The 17032-nt window shown below is 46.1% G+C and overlaps 1 protein-coding gene across 7 annotated transcripts in view; it reads right to left on the reverse strand.

Annotated features, from left to right (window-relative positions):
- LOC308296520 (transcription factor COE3) overlaps positions 1 to 17032 on the reverse strand; it is a gene marked incomplete at both ends in the record, with an annotated part of 114890 nt that overhangs the window by 1278 nt on the left and 96580 nt on the right. For 3 of the 7 annotated variants that reach the window (XM_080739814.1, XM_080739813.1, XM_080739812.1), the window contains 5 exons: positions 379 to 468; positions 996 to 1181; positions 1727 to 1898; positions 2292 to 2357; positions 8469 to 8557. In XM_080739814.1, coding sequence (XP_080595940.1) covers positions 379 to 468; positions 996 to 1181; positions 1727 to 1898; positions 2292 to 2357; positions 8469 to 8557 — 603 coding nt within the window. Of the gene's footprint in view, positions 1 to 300; positions 570 to 991; positions 1182 to 1726; positions 1899 to 2291; positions 2358 to 8468; positions 8558 to 17032 lie in introns of all 7 variants that reach the window. The other 4 variants (XM_080739811.1, XM_080739810.1, XM_080739809.1 and 1 more) reach the window with 2 other exon arrangements.

Raw genomic sequence — 17032 nt, forward strand, 5'->3', positions numbered from 1 at the left:
TCATCGCAAATGGCTGATCTCCAAATGATCGCGGCGTCTCGTAGCGCAAACAAGTGAGCTTGCAGATCAGCTGTTGTGGTCCGCGCGGCGAAGTATATCAAGCGCCCTTCAGAGAACATCATTTGTATTAAAGGGCATCAGGCGCGTACGAGCGTGAGGAGGCGTGCTTGCATGTGAGTGGAGTGCTTGCATCGTGTTGCCATGTGAGTCTGTAATGTAATGTGTGGGTGCTTGTGTGCAAGCTGAAAGGTGTAAATTGGCCTGTCAAAATGAATATATTTGTAATGATTAGTCCCTCACCAAACCGGACAGAGGCCTGAGCAGCGGTATCTGACCAGTAGTCCGTGGGGAAGGGATGAGGGGGTGAGGGGGGCTCACCTTGCAGTCCGTTGCCGTTGGCGCTGGTGCAGGAGGGGGGTGGGGAGGCCTGGGGTCGGACCACAGGGGCGAAGGCGCTCTTTTGTTTAACTGCAGAGACGATAGGGGAGGAGAGGATAGAAGGGGGGCGGGGGGGTGGGAGAGTGAGAACGTGCTGTGAGTAGAAGGGAGAGAGGGCAGTTAAGGTAAGGCTGGGATAGTGTTACTGCCGGGGGGGATACATGATCAGTACTCACATGGCATTACAGCGGCCCTACCATCAACATCGTGTACAGACCAACACCATACGGTCGGCGCTCGTAAAATATACATATCAAGGAAGCGCAACTCGTATTATTTTTCCTCGAGTTCCGCGAGACTTTCTCCGAAACAACAACAACAAGAGGCCACGGCTCCCATAAATGAAGAGTAATATACTTTTTAGCATCAATATCAACATCGTAACCCTGTCATACATGATTCACAGTGCCGGAAAGAATGATGCTGCTTGCAATGAAATCACAGGCGCGTCTTACTGCTGCTACTACTCCTACTCCTCCTACTACTACGACTACTACAGTACTACTATTGCTGCGGTTGCTGCCATGCTGTGGGCAGATAGTAACAAGTCTACTCACTTCCATATGGGGAGTTGGCAGAGGACCCGTTGAGGAACCCCGGGGAGCTTGGCACGCCGAGGTTCATGCCAGCGTTACCGTAGCCGTTCATGCTGTTGCTGACGGTGTTGTAGCTGGACTGCTGCGGGGTGCTGCTGGAGATGTACCCCCGGGGGGATACGCTGCTGGTATTCCTGCTGTAGCCCACTGGAGAACCAACCCACAGAGGATGAGAGGGAATGGATGTTAATCTTCATTTTGTTCATTCAATTGGGAAGCATTCGTCATTTCGGAGTAAACTTTCGTGGTAGTCTGGCTGTTAGCCACTTAAGCCCTATATTATATTGTCGTTGTCAGGTGGAAACCTTGTATGTCCAAAACCTTCCCTTTTTTGTTGTTATCACGATCTACAAGCACACAACGTTGTGTGGATCGTCTATTTTCACTACTTTTGGGCCACTTTTTTGTATGATGTAGGGCCTTCATTTACGAAAAAAAAAAACATACAAATTTGAAACTTGGAGATACAAGGTTTCTGCCTGACAGTGACAATATAGTTATAGTATATCATACATCAAATACCAAGACAATTTGAAGGAAATAATAATATATTAAGTTAAGGATATAAGTATATTAAGTGCATTTTCTTTCTTCTTTTTTCAGGCTTTCCACCCATAATGAAATGTCCAAAATAGGGACGTCGGGGTTAAAGTGTTTAATTGCTGTGCTGCTGTGAACATAAGGTAACGCACCTTGGTCGTTCCCCTGGGACTCGGACACGTTGACTGCTAGCTGACTGCTGAAGGAGTTGACCCCCATCATGCCGTGGGAGGCGGTGTTGGCGAGGGAGGGGATCTGGTTGTGGTTGCGGGGAACGCTGTACAGGGCCTCGGCGATGTCAGCTGCCCTCTTCAGGATGATCTCCTGGGGGGAAGAAAGCGCAGAGAAGTTAGAGCTTTGGTTATTTATGGCTCTCTATTGTCATAGGTTACTTTGCTTTGAAGCTCGGTTCGTGGCTTTATGGTTTATCACAGTGCATATAGCCTATAGTTACAGTACACAATACAGTTGGTGGTGAGAATTCCTTGTTGGAGAAAGGATTTTGTGTGGAATCTGTGCATCTTCGCTGGTAGTTGACTTGGCAATGAGCCAGAGATATAGCGCCTTGATCGTGTGTGTGTGTGTGTGTGTGTTTGTATGTGTGTGTGTGTGTGTGTGTGTGTGTGTGTGTGTGTGTGTGTGTGTGTGTGTGTGTGCGCGCGCGCGAGCGCGTGCATGCATGCGTGCGTCTGTGTGTGTGTGTGTGTGAGTACCAACCTGATTGTTGTGGGGCATTCCATATAGGGCTTCAACCAGATCTGCCGCTCTCTTCAGAAGCACCTCCTGATGTGGGGGAAACAGGGGTATTAAATGTTAATTTCTAAACAGATTATACTCAGCCCCAGTGGACTGTACAATAGAAAAAGCCAAGACTTCAGTTAAGTTCAGTATCAGCCATTATTGCACAGTAGGCTATGCCCGAGCTTTAAGATGTAGTTACATCTTTGTCTGGCTAAATAAAAGCCAGCATGATTTTCAGAGGCAAACGGCGCTGAATTCGGACAGCGGCTACCACTTTGCTCCTTCCAACCATGCAGAGCAGTGAATAATGTTCCCTATCTTAATTAAACTGGCATAGTCCTTTAAAAAAAACACACACACACACACACACACGCACAACACCTCGCCACCCAATTCTGGGCTTCACGTTTTTGCTCTTGGAGTTCAACGTCGAGTTCCCCCTCTCCTCAGAACAATAAAGTGAATTAGCTCTGGGTTAATCTAGTTCTGTCGTAATGACATTAAGGAATTTTTCAATTAACCTCTTTGACTGGCTGTTGCAAAGGACTTCACAAATGACTTCCCATCCAGCGAGTGCTGGGTGCTTGTGCCTCGGGGACACGGATGCTCAGGATGGGGTCTTATCCATGGCTGCATGCTTGCCCCCAGCTTGACAATGCGGATTAGCTGTGTTGCTTTGGCTCTTAACACTGAAAATGAGTTGGCCCTGGCTGCTGTCCCCCCCACACTCCGTTTCAGCCTTTCAGCTATAGGTGGGGTTTGGCCCCGTTTGTGTGTCTTTATCAGCTCTTTGAATTGAGCACTTACAATTAAATCCCTCTCAAGGAGCGAAACTGCTCTCTTTGTTTCCCTATAATATAGAAGGCGGCATGCTGTATCTCCTCTCCATTTAGAGTGCATTTTAATCTGACAAAGGCAAGTTGTGGCACACGGGCTGTTTTTCTCGTTGTCACCTGCCGCGGAGCAGAGATTTGTCGACTCTCCGCTTGTCAGAACCCCGGTTAAAAGCAATGCAAATCTGTCACCAGAAACATCTCAGATGGCGCTTGTTTTCTTCCCACATTTCGCTGTGTTTTCTTTTGCGGGGGCCTGGGGTAATTTGTCTGAAGTGTTCCATCACTTGGCAATAGCAGTGTGGGATTAAGACGGCAGCTGCCGTAAATGAATGTAAACACAGCGTTCGCGCCTTCAAACGGCGGCCTCCAAGACGTGGCCTGCGTTTCCGCGGTGCCAGCGTATGGGGTGTGTATGTGGGCAGGGGCGTCACAACGGGGTAGGAAAGTGGGACTGAGTTACTAGGGCCCAAGGTGGAGGGGCCCTAGTAACTTTAGCTATTGAAAAATAGCAGATATACAAGCTCACAGCGCGGCACCGAGTGCCGCGCTGTGAGCTTGTAGATCTGCTATTTTTGAAAAGTCATGAAAATGTGTGCAAATCTTTGAATAGATGTATTTTTTTAAGTGAACATTTCTAACTCAAATTTTGCTTCTGGGGGGTCCCTGGAACGAAATATTTTGAGATCGGGGTCCGTGGCCAAATACATATCATCTTGGGGGTCCTTGACATAGGTTTCTTGCACACGTTTTCACGATTTTTCAAAAATAGCAGATCCACAAGCTCGCAGCGCGGCACTCGGTGCCGCACTGTGAGCTTGTATATCTGCTATTTTTCAATAGTTAACATTCATGGGGGGCCCCGCAGTGAATCCTTGTACCCAGGGCCCAGAATTTGGTGTGACGCCCCTGTATGCGGGCCCTTTCATCCTGAGGAGCATATCTACCAGAGTCCTTGATTTATCAAGATGAATCACTGTAGAAGCCACTTCCAGCGTGTGCCATGCTCTCTTATAGAAACATATCGCTTAATCCACCCCAAGTTATCGGATGGGTGGCTCTTAGAATGGGCATTTACCTCTGAAATTGGTGTGTATGCTCAACGTTGCATGCATCTAGTTTGCATACAAATAAAGAATTATGGTTGTCGTGCGGCAGGTAGACTAAATGAGAGGACCAGCTGTCTTGATGTGTTCTCATCAGGCAGAACAGATTTCTCCCGCACTACGCTGAGTGAGATAAAGTGGTTTTCCATCTTTTTTTCCCCGCAGTTAATAATTACCAATAATCTATTCTATCATATTTCAAGATCTCCTACATGGCTCTCAATTTTAAACAACAATTAAAGCAATTAAGACTGTCACGTTCGCACGCCATGTTTCATTCTCTGTAAAAACGTCCTTCCCCTTCTTGTCCATATGGTACTTTGCGGCAGCGACATAAGGACAGCTTGAGAAAAAAAGAGGAGGGGAGGAAAACGATATTGCTTCTCATCCCTAATCTGTCGTTTACCGCGTGGCGTCTTAACTAACCAAGCTGACTCGCAAGGCTATGCTTAAGTGGCAACCTAGTCATATCCGCGGCATGATGAGAAGCGCGGCGCCCAATCAACGGAGGAGTTTTGTTGTCTTCCGACGAGGCACCCTCGCGCGTATCAGCTCACGCTGTGAATACGATTAACACGGAATAGTGTTCTGAGGGCATTTCCATGTAAATCTCGATACCGCTCTGGCATAAGTGTAATTGGCTTTCTTGTCATGGAGACATATCAGAAAGCACCATGTTAAATTGAAACAATTAAAGGCCTCGAATGATCTCTGTTGTTCTGTGACAGAGGCGTGACAGATTCCTGCTATTGTATCGCCTCGCTTTTCCCATAAAGGTCTCGTTGTTCAACAACTGTTTTGAACGGGGATTGTGCAGATGACGGATCGCCGCGAGATCCAGAAGCTCTTTTCCTTTTTGCTGCCGAGAGAAGAAAGAAGGAAAAGTACAGAAAGCCTTGACAAATGACACGCCGTTAAAACACGTCTAACGCGAAGGTTACGCGGTCTAAAATAGTCCAAACGCGATTCTTCAAGCAGCAGATTAGCATGGATGTTGTATTTATATTATCACAGTTAATAAAAGAGGGCCTAGGTTATGTAGCTTGGAGTGCTAATGCCATTATAAAACTGTAAGGCAATTACTCTGTTAGCTCTAGCCTGAGGTAATGAATGCATTCAGAAGCATAGGGCCATTAGACGAAGGTACTTCAAAGAGCACAGAAAGAGAGATTCATTTAAATACATGGGTAATTGCTTGACATGAACACATTTGTAATATTTTCTCCTTGTGGATTACACAAAGAATTGGAAGAGAATGGGCTTACGCTCATTTTGGGTGGAAAAGAAAGGAATCCAGAGGCAATCAGCTTAATAATAAAACAATATTGAGTTTCCGCTTTTAATTTCATAATGAATCTAATTTGCTACAGACGCGAGAAATTGAGTGTGATATAATGTGATATCCAGTCTATTTGTCCATTACTGCCAGAGGGCACAAAACGGTATTATAAATTGTCTTTTTTATATTATGAATAGAAAATTGTTTTATAACAAGATCTTAAAAAGGAGGGTGAATTCCAAAGTCTCTGTTCACTTAACGCGATGCCCGCAAACCAATCTCCTTTCTCATCACTTGACTGCTCACACTTATTACTTTCATATTCACCCTGGACTTTGCATTGAATTTTTATATCTCGCACCCCCTCCCACAGGGTCGGACTGTCATCTGCGATGTTGTCTTAGAATTACGAGGTAAACTTCAATCAGAGGCAGCTTCCCCCCTTTTTTTTCTCCGTGTTGCAACAATATTAGCGTGCATCCCTTGCTATCCATGAGCACTCCCATATTGGCTTTCTGTCTCCTTACAATTACCACGTGTCTTACTGGTCCCAGGGAGGAGGCTGGTGGAAATCAATAGCGCAGTAATATTATCAACTGGAGGGTGAAGTCATTGGGGGGGGTTGTGGGGGGGTAGGAGGAGGGATAGATGGGGAGGGGGGGTATGGAGGAGAGGGCTTGGTGGTGTCGATTTGCCTTTCTGCTAATGCACACTGCACATCCACCGAGCCTCATCTCCTTGTTATAGACTCGAGTCTCCACCACCTCACCTGCACAACCCTGTAATGGCTGCTCTCTATATGCCGTTTCTCTGTTCTCATTCCAAACGTACATGCCAGCCTCCTCGGCCCCGCCAGCCTCAGCACCGCCGCGGGCTGTTTTATTGGGAACGTGCTTTTGACCCCAAGAGCCGACCCTCTCGATGGCAAGCTTAACAATGACGAATCACTTGGTGGGATCATTTACATGCCCCCTGAACCCCATATTTGGGTCCATTAGAGAACAAATCAAATATTTATGTTGTTTATTGGAAGTGCAGGGTTTCATCTCACTCTGTGATTGTTTCATGCAAAGGCTGGGAGACCTTGCTTTATTAAGTGTACGCTGCGCGCAACCCCAGGAAAACTAATCTCGGGCTCAGTGTCAAAATCTGTCCCCGCAGCCAAAGGCGCTTTGTGTTTCGCAGGAAGAAGTAATTCTTCGCTGCAATAAACCTATGTTTAACATTATTGCTCTTCGTATTTGTATGTTATGTCGCGGATTTGGCAAAGACACTCCGACTTACAAAATTGAGAGTTCAGCGAGATAGGGCCCGCGACGTCCAAAGAGACTCCGAAAGTGTTATTGTGATATTGGAGGTGAGTGCACTTTCCCATTTGGTCAGCGTTTACAGTTAAGATTAGAGCAACATTTCATGTCCAGGTGGTGGTTACTGTCTCCTTGGGGACCGCGTCTAATTGAAACACTTCATATTGTGTACCAGGGACTGGCTGTGATGTCGTATTTCTCCACATTGACTTGGTCAAACGTCTATAGGTAACCCCGCGGTCAGGTCTTTATTAAATTGTCCGTTGGATGTTAATGATATTGCTGTGTTGCATGCTGGGGTTTAATAGATAAGGTCTTTAAAGGTTTTACGGTATTATTAAAATTCTGAGGTGGTCACCACTTTACCACACGCCAAGGGACTTTGAACAAACTAATCAGTCATAATATTACAATTGACGCATCTGGCGTGCCAGTCTTGAGGACTACCGTAGCAGGGTGGCAATTAGCAAAAGCACAGATAGATGTTATCTATAGGAAATGGAAGGAGTAAAAGGATCAGAGAGCTTCTTGATGAAAAAAGGAAAGGGAAAATGTTCCGTTTTGGTCCTCAGGTCCATCAATATAGGGAGCCATCTACGTGCCAGTGCCACACCAAGTGGGTTTCAAACAGACTCCTTCGCTGGTGTTGAAAAGAAAACACTAAGAGAGCTGCGATGCATAATAACGTGCAGTCTTTGTCTATTAGCCACACTAAGACCGGAGGGTTTACGGCACAGGGTTCTGTAAACAAAAGATTAAACCAAATCGAGCTGTGGAAAATGAAAGGAAAACATGAGTGGGGTAATGAGGGTGCAGACGACGACTCTGACCAGATTACCATCTCCACAGACTACTGGAGAGGAAAACGTCTGATTGAGCTATTTTACCACACAGAGAGTTTACGCCTGTCTCCTTCGCACAAAACCAATACCATTACCACCGCACTGGTTGGGGGGGTTGAAAAGCTATTTCGGGGTCACAGTATTTTCCTTGGAGCGTTCGTGTGCTTTGCTTTATTCGTCACATTCAAAGTGTGTGAACGGCTGTTCTATGACTGCTGTGTGTCACATGGCTACAGCGGTGGACGTTGCTTTGTCACAGGTTGGACAGCAAGTATACCATTTGGTGCCATTTTGTTTGGTTTCTACAAAGTGAAATCAATTAACCCATTTAGTACTGAGGCCGATTTTTCTTACGAAAACATTATGTTGCTATATCGTCACTGTCAGGCAGAAACCTTGTATCTCCAAGTTTCAAATGTGTATTTTTTTTTCTTGTAAATTAAAGCCCTACTTCATCATACAAAAAAGTGTTGCACAAAAGTAGTGAAAATAGCAGATCTACAAGCACAGATGTGTGCTTGTAGATCAGCTATTTTCACTACTTTAAATTGTTTTTAAACTAATGACAAAAAGAGGAAAGGTTTTGGACATACAACATTTCCACCCGACAACGACGATATACTATATGTTCCCGACTTCCCGTCTTGAAAGGTGTAGTTACAAAATGGGGCTGATTGAACTCTGATCAGAACAAATGGACCCAAGTAGACCCATAGGGGTCCATTCTGCCTCTCAGAGTTAACACTGAGGATTTGAATGTGTGCTGAGATTAGACAGGGTACTGACCTTCGGTAACCTCTCAGGATCGCCTGGGTGCCTGGGGATGACCTTCTGCAGCCTCTGGAAGCCATAGTCGATGGTGGGCTCGTTCAGGGCTGAAAACAGAGGAAGGAATATTCAGTTACGTTTTGTGACTAAAATCCGGATTTATACCGAGAACAGCCACTACAAGCTCACAACTTGTCATTGTGAGCTTGTAGATCTGCTATCGGTGCACGCTAACTGCCACGCAGACTATATCAAGCCCTTCATTTAGCCAGAGAGATTGGGGGGGGATAAAAAAAACTAATTGAGAAATCTGTTGGAGTTTACTGTACAAAAGTAATTTCCAGAATACCTAATTTCAAAGAATTCTCGGGGGTGAGACAATGTTTTATGAAACAGAAGCGACTCAGGGAAGTGAGTGTGCGTGCGTGTGGGTGTGTGTGTGCATGTGTGTGTGTATGTGCGTGTGTTGGGGTGTGTGGGGGAGGGGGGGCAGAAGCAAAATGACACGGGCTCCTCTGACACTTGTGTCACAGAGTGTTATTCCATTAACAGCCGTGATGACCTACATCAGTCTGAGAATCTTTCAGAGCCCCCCTCCCTCCCTCACTCTCTCTCTCCCTCCCTCTCCCTCTCTCTCTTTTTATATATCTTCTACGGAATATTGACTACAGCAAACTACATAGCGGTGGTCTTTTAATCTAACAGAGCTTTAATAATCTGTGAAAGGCTGTCCGTGCATTGATCTACAGTAAGTTGCTGTCATTTCACCCCCGTTTCCCCCCCCCTACCCGCAAACTCCCAACCGCGCCCGCAACGTCGGGGCCCTCGCTGAAATACGGCGATGGATCCCTCGGAGCCATTAATCTCTCCCACCCCTCAAATAGTAATCTGGGGCACGAGGAGGCATATTGGGCGATGAATCAGGGCCACAAAGTAAATGAATCATAACCCCAGACTTTGGGTTGAGAGCAGGGGCGTTTTTATGTCTGACAGTCCTAATGGGTAATTGAAGGCTTCCCTTACAGCCCCGCCAAGAGTCTAAACAATCATGTGTACACCCGTAGACAGGGACGGGGAAGCATGGGCAGGGTGTCACAAGGTGGGGGAAAGTGGGACTGAGTTACTAGGGCCCCAGGTAGAAGGGGCCTTAATTATTGTATGCTTTAACTATTGAAAAATAGCGGATATACATGCTCACTGCGCGGCACCGCGCTGCAAGCTTGTATGTCTGCTATTTTTGAAAAGTCATGAAAATGTGTGCAAATCTTTGAATATAATGTATTTTTTAAGCGAACATTTTGTAACTCAAATATTTGCTTCTGGGTGGTCCCTGGAACAACATGTTTTGAGTTGGGGGTCTGCGGCCAAATACATATCATTTTGGGGGTCCTTCACATGAAAAGGTTTGAGCACCACTGACATAGTTTTTTTTGACAAACGTTTTCACGATTTTTCAATAATAGCAGATCTACAAGCTCGCAGCCGCTGTGAGCTTGTATATCTGCCATTTCTCAATAGTTAAAGCACAAAACAAGGCGTAATAACGCGTTCCCATTCTAATGAAATACATTCATGGGGGGCCCACAGTGAATCCTTGTACCCAGGGCCCAGAATTTGGTGCGACACCCCTGGGCATGGGGGGGAGAGAGAAAGGGAAAGCAGGGGAGGAGAGTAGAGCAGTGGTAAGGTGGTGGTGGTGGGGTGGGGAGGGGGACGACTTAATAGAGAACATCACTTCTCAATGTAGATATCATTTTCAGGAGAGTAACTCTGCTGAGTGGAGGCGCTTCATAAATCAATGGCTTTCTGTGGAGACTAATAAGAGCTGCCTGCCTCTATTCATTGTTCAGCCTGTAATTTGGGCCATCACTCATTACTCAGCATGTAATTTCGGCATTAACACCACACAGCTCGCTGAACCCGCAGAACGCCACGGTAACGGCGTGGGCGAGAGAGAGAGAGGGGCAGGCCCAGTGCCGTGCGCTCGCACAGTGAGGAGGCGGCGTGCAGGGCTGTGGAGCGCCGCGGCAGGTGTGGCGGCGAGGGGGGGGAAAGGGATGATGATGCGCACACGTCTGTGTAACTTTCTCACTCGCAGCAGCAGCAGCGCTTTCCCCGGTACTTTCTCACATTCTGTCTCGCCTCTGTAAATGCATGCAGCAAGTCTCCACGCGCACACAAACACTCGCACACACGCGCGCGCAGCATGCTGTCACATGGTCAAAAATGCAGTACTTGTGCAAATCTGCAAAAAAGGCCGAAATACAGTAATTGCTAGCTCAAGCATGATCAAGTGGAGCAATTATGTGTCCAAGCGTGGACAATGCAGGGTACTAATCAATAGTAAGGATCTAGCCCGGCTCGTACAGTGATACGTGTATCACCTCCCCACACACACAAACACACACACACACACCTCAATAAACCCCACGCCACAACAAACATACACCCCTGGAAATGTGATTTGACATGTCATCATGCATGCCAAAACGACATGGGTCGGCTTTGGTGAACACAGGGGGAAACCACGCCGTCTTCTCCTTAATAAAGGATTGATCAGCAGTATTGATTGTACATGACAAGACCGTAGCCCAGGAGTTTGCCCTCTCTTTCTTTTGTTATTTCCACCCTCCTTTCTTATCTTGTGCGCACTGTGGCAGTCCGTGTGTGCACGTACGTGCACGTGCACGCGGACACACCCGTGTGTGTTTTCTTTTTTCTGTCTGTGTGTGCGTGTGTGTGTGTGTGTGTGTATACGGCGGTAGCCCTCATGCCAGACCCGGCTGCTCAGTGTGATGTAAATTGTATATGTGTAAAAAGCACTCCATAATCAGGCCATCCATCATCAGAGGCTGTCAGTGGGCTCTCTCAGGGTGATACATCACGCTCTCCTGTCCTCTGCTTCAGCTGGGGCCTAGCACAAGCCGCCAGGCATGCTGGGAACACAGCCGGAGAGACGTACAAGTACAGGAGGACGAGACCGCGAGGTTGGATAAGGTGTACTTTTTTTATGTTATGCCTTTTTCCAATGATAACGATGCCCTGTACTGTACATATATATTCAGCATCCTACACTTTATGTGATGTGGAGGACATAGAAAAGTTGCACATTTGCTTCTTGGACTTTTGTGTGAGTGATACACTAGTTTTATTTTTTCAATTCGGTACTAGGGCGGTCACGATTATGACATTTTAATTGTCACTCAAATAATTGCGATTAACGATTTAGTTGTGTTTTTGACGTTGACAGTTACATTCCTGTTTGGCTTTTAGACTTTGAAGTTGCACATGGTAGATATGACACATAACCTAAATATACAAAGAAATGACTGACATATTTGACAACATACATAAAAAAGAACATTGATAGTGGAAATAGCCGATCTACAAGCTCACGTGAGCTTGTAGATTATGATTATGTCAAATAATCACGATTAGACGATTACGTAATAATTGTGACAGCCCTATTCAGTACAGCATGTGACAAGACGTTTATAATAAAGTGTCTGAATACACGATTGCAGGGCTATTGACCATATACGCTGCAAAATCCTGACTGTCAATTTAACAATGAAAGTATAACCTTTCAGAGTAAAAATGCAACACTCAGGACTTTACGATAAGTCGGTCTGAAGCCAGATTCATACTTTGTCGCACACGGATGTCACAGGGCGAAGATACGTGTTAGATCTGCTATTTTTGGTGTGTGACACCATCGTATGTAAGAATATAAATGAACCATATGTCTCATGGTTTCTTTTTTTTTTCGGTGGGGGATTTGCGAGCCGGCGTATCGGCCATGATCTACGCGTGCCGACGTGTCGCCATCTCATCTATCATGGAAATGATCTTTGTAACAACCCCGGTGTAATGAAATTGGTGACACAGACCGCCATCTGCTATTGATTTCATGCAAATGCTTTTGACAGCTGATGGAGACTTGCATTAGTGCTAAACGGTGCTGTCAGTTGATGAGTTGACAGTTCTGTAGTCGTAGCATGTACGCCGGCGCGGACAGACACAGACCCACGTCAATAATCCTATAAGAGTCGCTGATGATATATACTGAGCACTTGTGTATTCGTTCGGGACGATAAATGTGCAGCGTGCGTTACAGTATTTATCACATTAAGGAGGTGAATATTCTAAGCGATGCTGCCGTGTTTATGTTTCTAAAGCAAACAGTCCTTCCTTTTGCTTTTGCTCTTGTTTTTCCATGGGTCATTTGAACACCACTTCTTTCATACCACATTACACCACCCACACACACACACACACACACACACACACACACACACACACACACACACCACGTACTGCAACCCTCGCACACCCTTTACTCCCAGCCTCTTGGACTCTGGGTGACCCCTTTGTCTTTTCGGCAAACATTCGCAGTCCAGACTTCAGCTCTACTCCCTTTCCAAAGATATAACAGAGAGCTAATTTAGCTCTGAGCTCCGCGATGCCCTTGTGTGACTCCACGCACGTCCTAAAATTAGTCTGGCGCTCCTCGTCCCTCCACAACACAATGCTGTGGAGGAGGAGGTGGTGGTGGTGGTGGTGGTGGTGGTGGTGGTGGTGGGCGGCCGTACCCCTCCTGCCTACAGTATGAGGTGTTCTCGGGCTCGCTGCGAGGAAACATGAAACCCTCGGCACACAACCCATAAATCCAGCTCTGGGTGGGGAGTCTAGCCGAGGGGAGGAGGGACCGAGGAGGGGGGAGAGGAGGGAGGAGGTGTGTTGGTGAGGTGGGGTGGGGTGGGGGGTGGGGGGGGGGGGGGGAGCGCGATCCAACCGGGAGAGAGGTGGGGGCGGAGGGTTGTTGTGTGGGGGGGAGGGGGGAGTTCGCTGGCACGTTCCAGTCACGCCCGCTTCCCGGCCCGCGGCCAATCAATACCACTTTCCTGTTTTAGAGGCGGGTAATTATGAGGTGGAGAGATTGTGTGACCTCTCACCCCTGCTGCATTACTCGCCTGATATTAAGATAAATTGCCTGATTTTGGGTAAACATATGCTGCAATTCAAACTGTCAGCACTGGTTTGCTCAGGGATAATTTGTATTGATCTCCTGGCTTCTTCCCCATTTTGCTTACTGACCTCATGGATAATTAGAGAAAAAGAGACACGGCGAGAGGTAAAGGCAGGTTCTGCATTTGAATACTCTGCAGGAGAGATGAAGAGAGAGAGAGAGAGAGAGAGAGAGAGAGAAGGAGAGGGGGAGGGAGGCAGGCAGGCAATGAATGATAAGGACTAATAGAATTTTCATTTTCTCTCATCTTCCGTTCAACTTCAGACACGTCGGCCGTTTGTTCAATTACACCACTTAAAATCTATTTTCTCGTCTTCTCCCTGCTTGAGTTATTTGTAAAGAAATATAATTGTTCACAAATTACGGCGGTTTCCATGGTTTCATTCGGTGCTCATTAGAATTTAACCAAAGCAATAACACAACAAAGTGACTGTGAAGATGTTTCAATTTAAAACGGCCGGCGGTTGAAGGGTAAAAAAGAATTACTTGTCAAATTGGAATCACGGGAACACGCTAAGTGAGTTCTCCGCCAAAGGGCTGAAGGTTAGGAAGCAAACTTTTCTATGAATATTTCAGTAATTTCTTCACTTTGGAGAATGAACGCTCATGTTTCAAGAATATGAAGACATGGAATGCATGACCCGTTGAGCAGCTGTGACCATATCATTTCCCATTTTGAATATCACGCACACACCCACACACACACACATGCACACACGTGCAAACACACACGTTGTGCAATGGCAAGGCTTCAGTGGAATTCCAATGCATGGGATGTGCACTTCCCAATCTTATTTTGCTGTAACGTGTAGGGATGGTACGATATGAAAATTTCATATCACGATTATTGTGACAAAAAAAATCGTGATTTACGATATTATCGCGATAATCAAAATCCATTATCCTGGGGTGGAACATTTGCCAAAAAATAGCAGCTCCACAAGCTTGTGAGCGTGTAGATTGGCTATCTTTTGGCAAAGACATTTGATATAGAGAAGACTCAAGTGCGGAAGTACATTTTACCAAGTTCAAGTGGTACCAGATTTGCAGCTCGGCAAATAAAAGGTGAATTGATCCCAGTGCATGACGGAGGACGATATCACGATAAAGTAAATCTCCACGATTATCGTGTGTTTTTTACCACGATAAACGATAATATTGCGTATCGTCCCATCCTAGTAACGTGTAAACCCTATATATTTCGCCATACGACGAATAGCCAATTCAATGAATAGCCTTTCTACCAGCTCACTGTGAGCTTGTAGAGCTGCTATTATTGCTATTTTCAGGTTGAAACCGCTTAATCTACTCTGTCATTTCCCCGTGCACTTAACACGTTTTCTCCCACCAATTCCCCCTCCGCTAACCCCCAATCCCCAGCCACCCCACCCAAGCCACTTTGCTTAAAATGCAGAGTGGATGGCCTGAAACATGGCGTCTGAACATGGTCTGCTGCCTCTTCCCCATGTTCTCCAGAAATAGGACATGAGTAACCGCTCTAGAGGAACAGTGTAACATGGCCGTCGTTGGCAGATAGAAGTGCTTACATGGCAATACGCGGTCTGTGCTTTGTGTGCGCCCTCAGTCTATGGAAGTGGATTGAACGTGACGTATTGACTTACAGTATCGGGGTATAAACATGGGGAAATGTTTTGAGCAAAGCAGTAAATTTAAGGGAAATTGTTCCTCGTTAAGTCTACGGGCTTGAATGGAAGCGTGCACAGCGCGCTAGCATTCCTGCCAGCCATTAAAGCTTATTACGATAACTCTATCTTTCCAGGAGATAAAAACCTAGCCTTGTTGCCATTTGCCAGCTATTACTTTCGCTAATTATACTTAACTGCTTCGAGCTTATCTCCACTCCTCCTACACCATTGAGCAGTTTTTTTTCCTTCCCCCTTAACACAAATTAGAGGTGGAGTGGGAGTTGGGAAAAAGGGGGGAGACAGATAAACAGCAGACAGACAGAAGTTCATTCAAGTGTTATTGCATTTTGTAACGTGTCAAAAAGCGGTCCAGCCGAAGCCTCGTAGGCACCTGCAGCCTGTTAGACAGATGAAGGTCGCAATAGCATCACCACAACAAATGACCTCATCTGACTAGTGTGAGGTTTTGGCCAGTTCAGTGGAGACAGTGGGGGAAAGGAATGAAGTCAATGTCATCCCAGGGTTACTGGAGGTGGTCAAACTTCGAATACGTGTTCAGAAGGTAAGGTATCAGAAGTCATGCTGCTCCAGATTAGATTTTATTTTTCCGAGAGTAGAAAACACGCATGCAGAGGCAGGACAACGCCTTAAAAAAAGAAATCCAAACCAAGCCAAATTGGAATGTTCACAGCAAACCCACGCAAAGCAAACCTTAACTGTTTTAACACTGACCATATCATCTCCATCCACAGCAGCCAGTTAGCACTGAGTGATTCCATCTCCAGCAGTCTTGAGATGAACAGGAAATTAAAATTTCAAAGATCTGCAGTTAAGATAAATCAATGGAGACAGATCAATGTTCATTGAAATTTCATGAACTTTGAGCCAATACAGATGAAAAAAAAAAACCTAGACAGTTACAGTCTGCTGCAGATATTGCTCCTGCAACAGATAAAATGTAATTAACACGGTTAAAAGGGGGAGCTAGCTATGTCACAGATCGCACATCCATACTTTTGAAACCTCCTCATCATGGCAGCGTTATTAGAAAATGGGAGAGGACACCTGTTCAATCCCTTTCTCCACGTCCAAAGTGAGTGCGCCACTTCTCTGAGGACACCGCTGGACTTTCACACATTACCGTTCCAACAGAAATCAAATGGGTTCCCTTCACAGCTGATTGCGGGCGCAAATTAATATTGTAAAATGAAGATCAATACATGGACGGGGCACGGATCGATGGCGGCTAAATTACGGCCGCGTTTTCCCCCTCATTCAAGATGAGTTGTGTTTTCCTCTCAAAGTCAATACCGCGCGGCCTCCCTCATTCATTTCTCAATAAACTTGCCGATGAATTTCAATCAAAACGTGCTGGGGGTGGAGGGGGGGGGGGGGTGTGTGAGGGAGGGGTGGAGTTCTTTTAAAGCCCGTTGGGTGTGGAACACACTGAAAATGGGGCAAGAAGGGGAGGGAGGGACAGAGAGGGAGGAGGGGAGAGATCCTCGTCTATCAAGCGCACCCTCCCCCGTTTCTCTTTCCTTTGGCAGAGGACTGATGCTGTGACTTGGTAAGGACAATCCATTTAAAGAACCATTAGAAGACAGACATCTAACGATACTGCGGGACAAAAAGTGGGTCCAATTAAAATCGAATCAATGAATACCATCCTTATAGCAAAAAAAAAAGTGGGGGGAGGGGAAAAAACACACACGCTCCTACTTTCATTTTTCTCTTAAAAGATACCAACGATACGTTTCACAGAGAGATGTAACGGATAAAAGACGTGCTCAAGTGTGAGTGCTTATTTCAATCAATTTCCCCGGCTGCTGGATTTCACAGGTCACTTGCTGATAACACGCTGTGGAATAATGCCACTAGTGTGCTTGCCAAAGCCCACCTGACAAGCC

Source organism: Nannobrachium achirus (genome assembly GCF_963921795.1).
Source record: "Nannobrachium achirus genome assembly, chromosome: 13".
NCBI classification, from domain to species: domain Eukaryota; kingdom Metazoa; phylum Chordata; class Actinopteri; order Myctophiformes; family Myctophidae; genus Nannobrachium; species Nannobrachium achirus.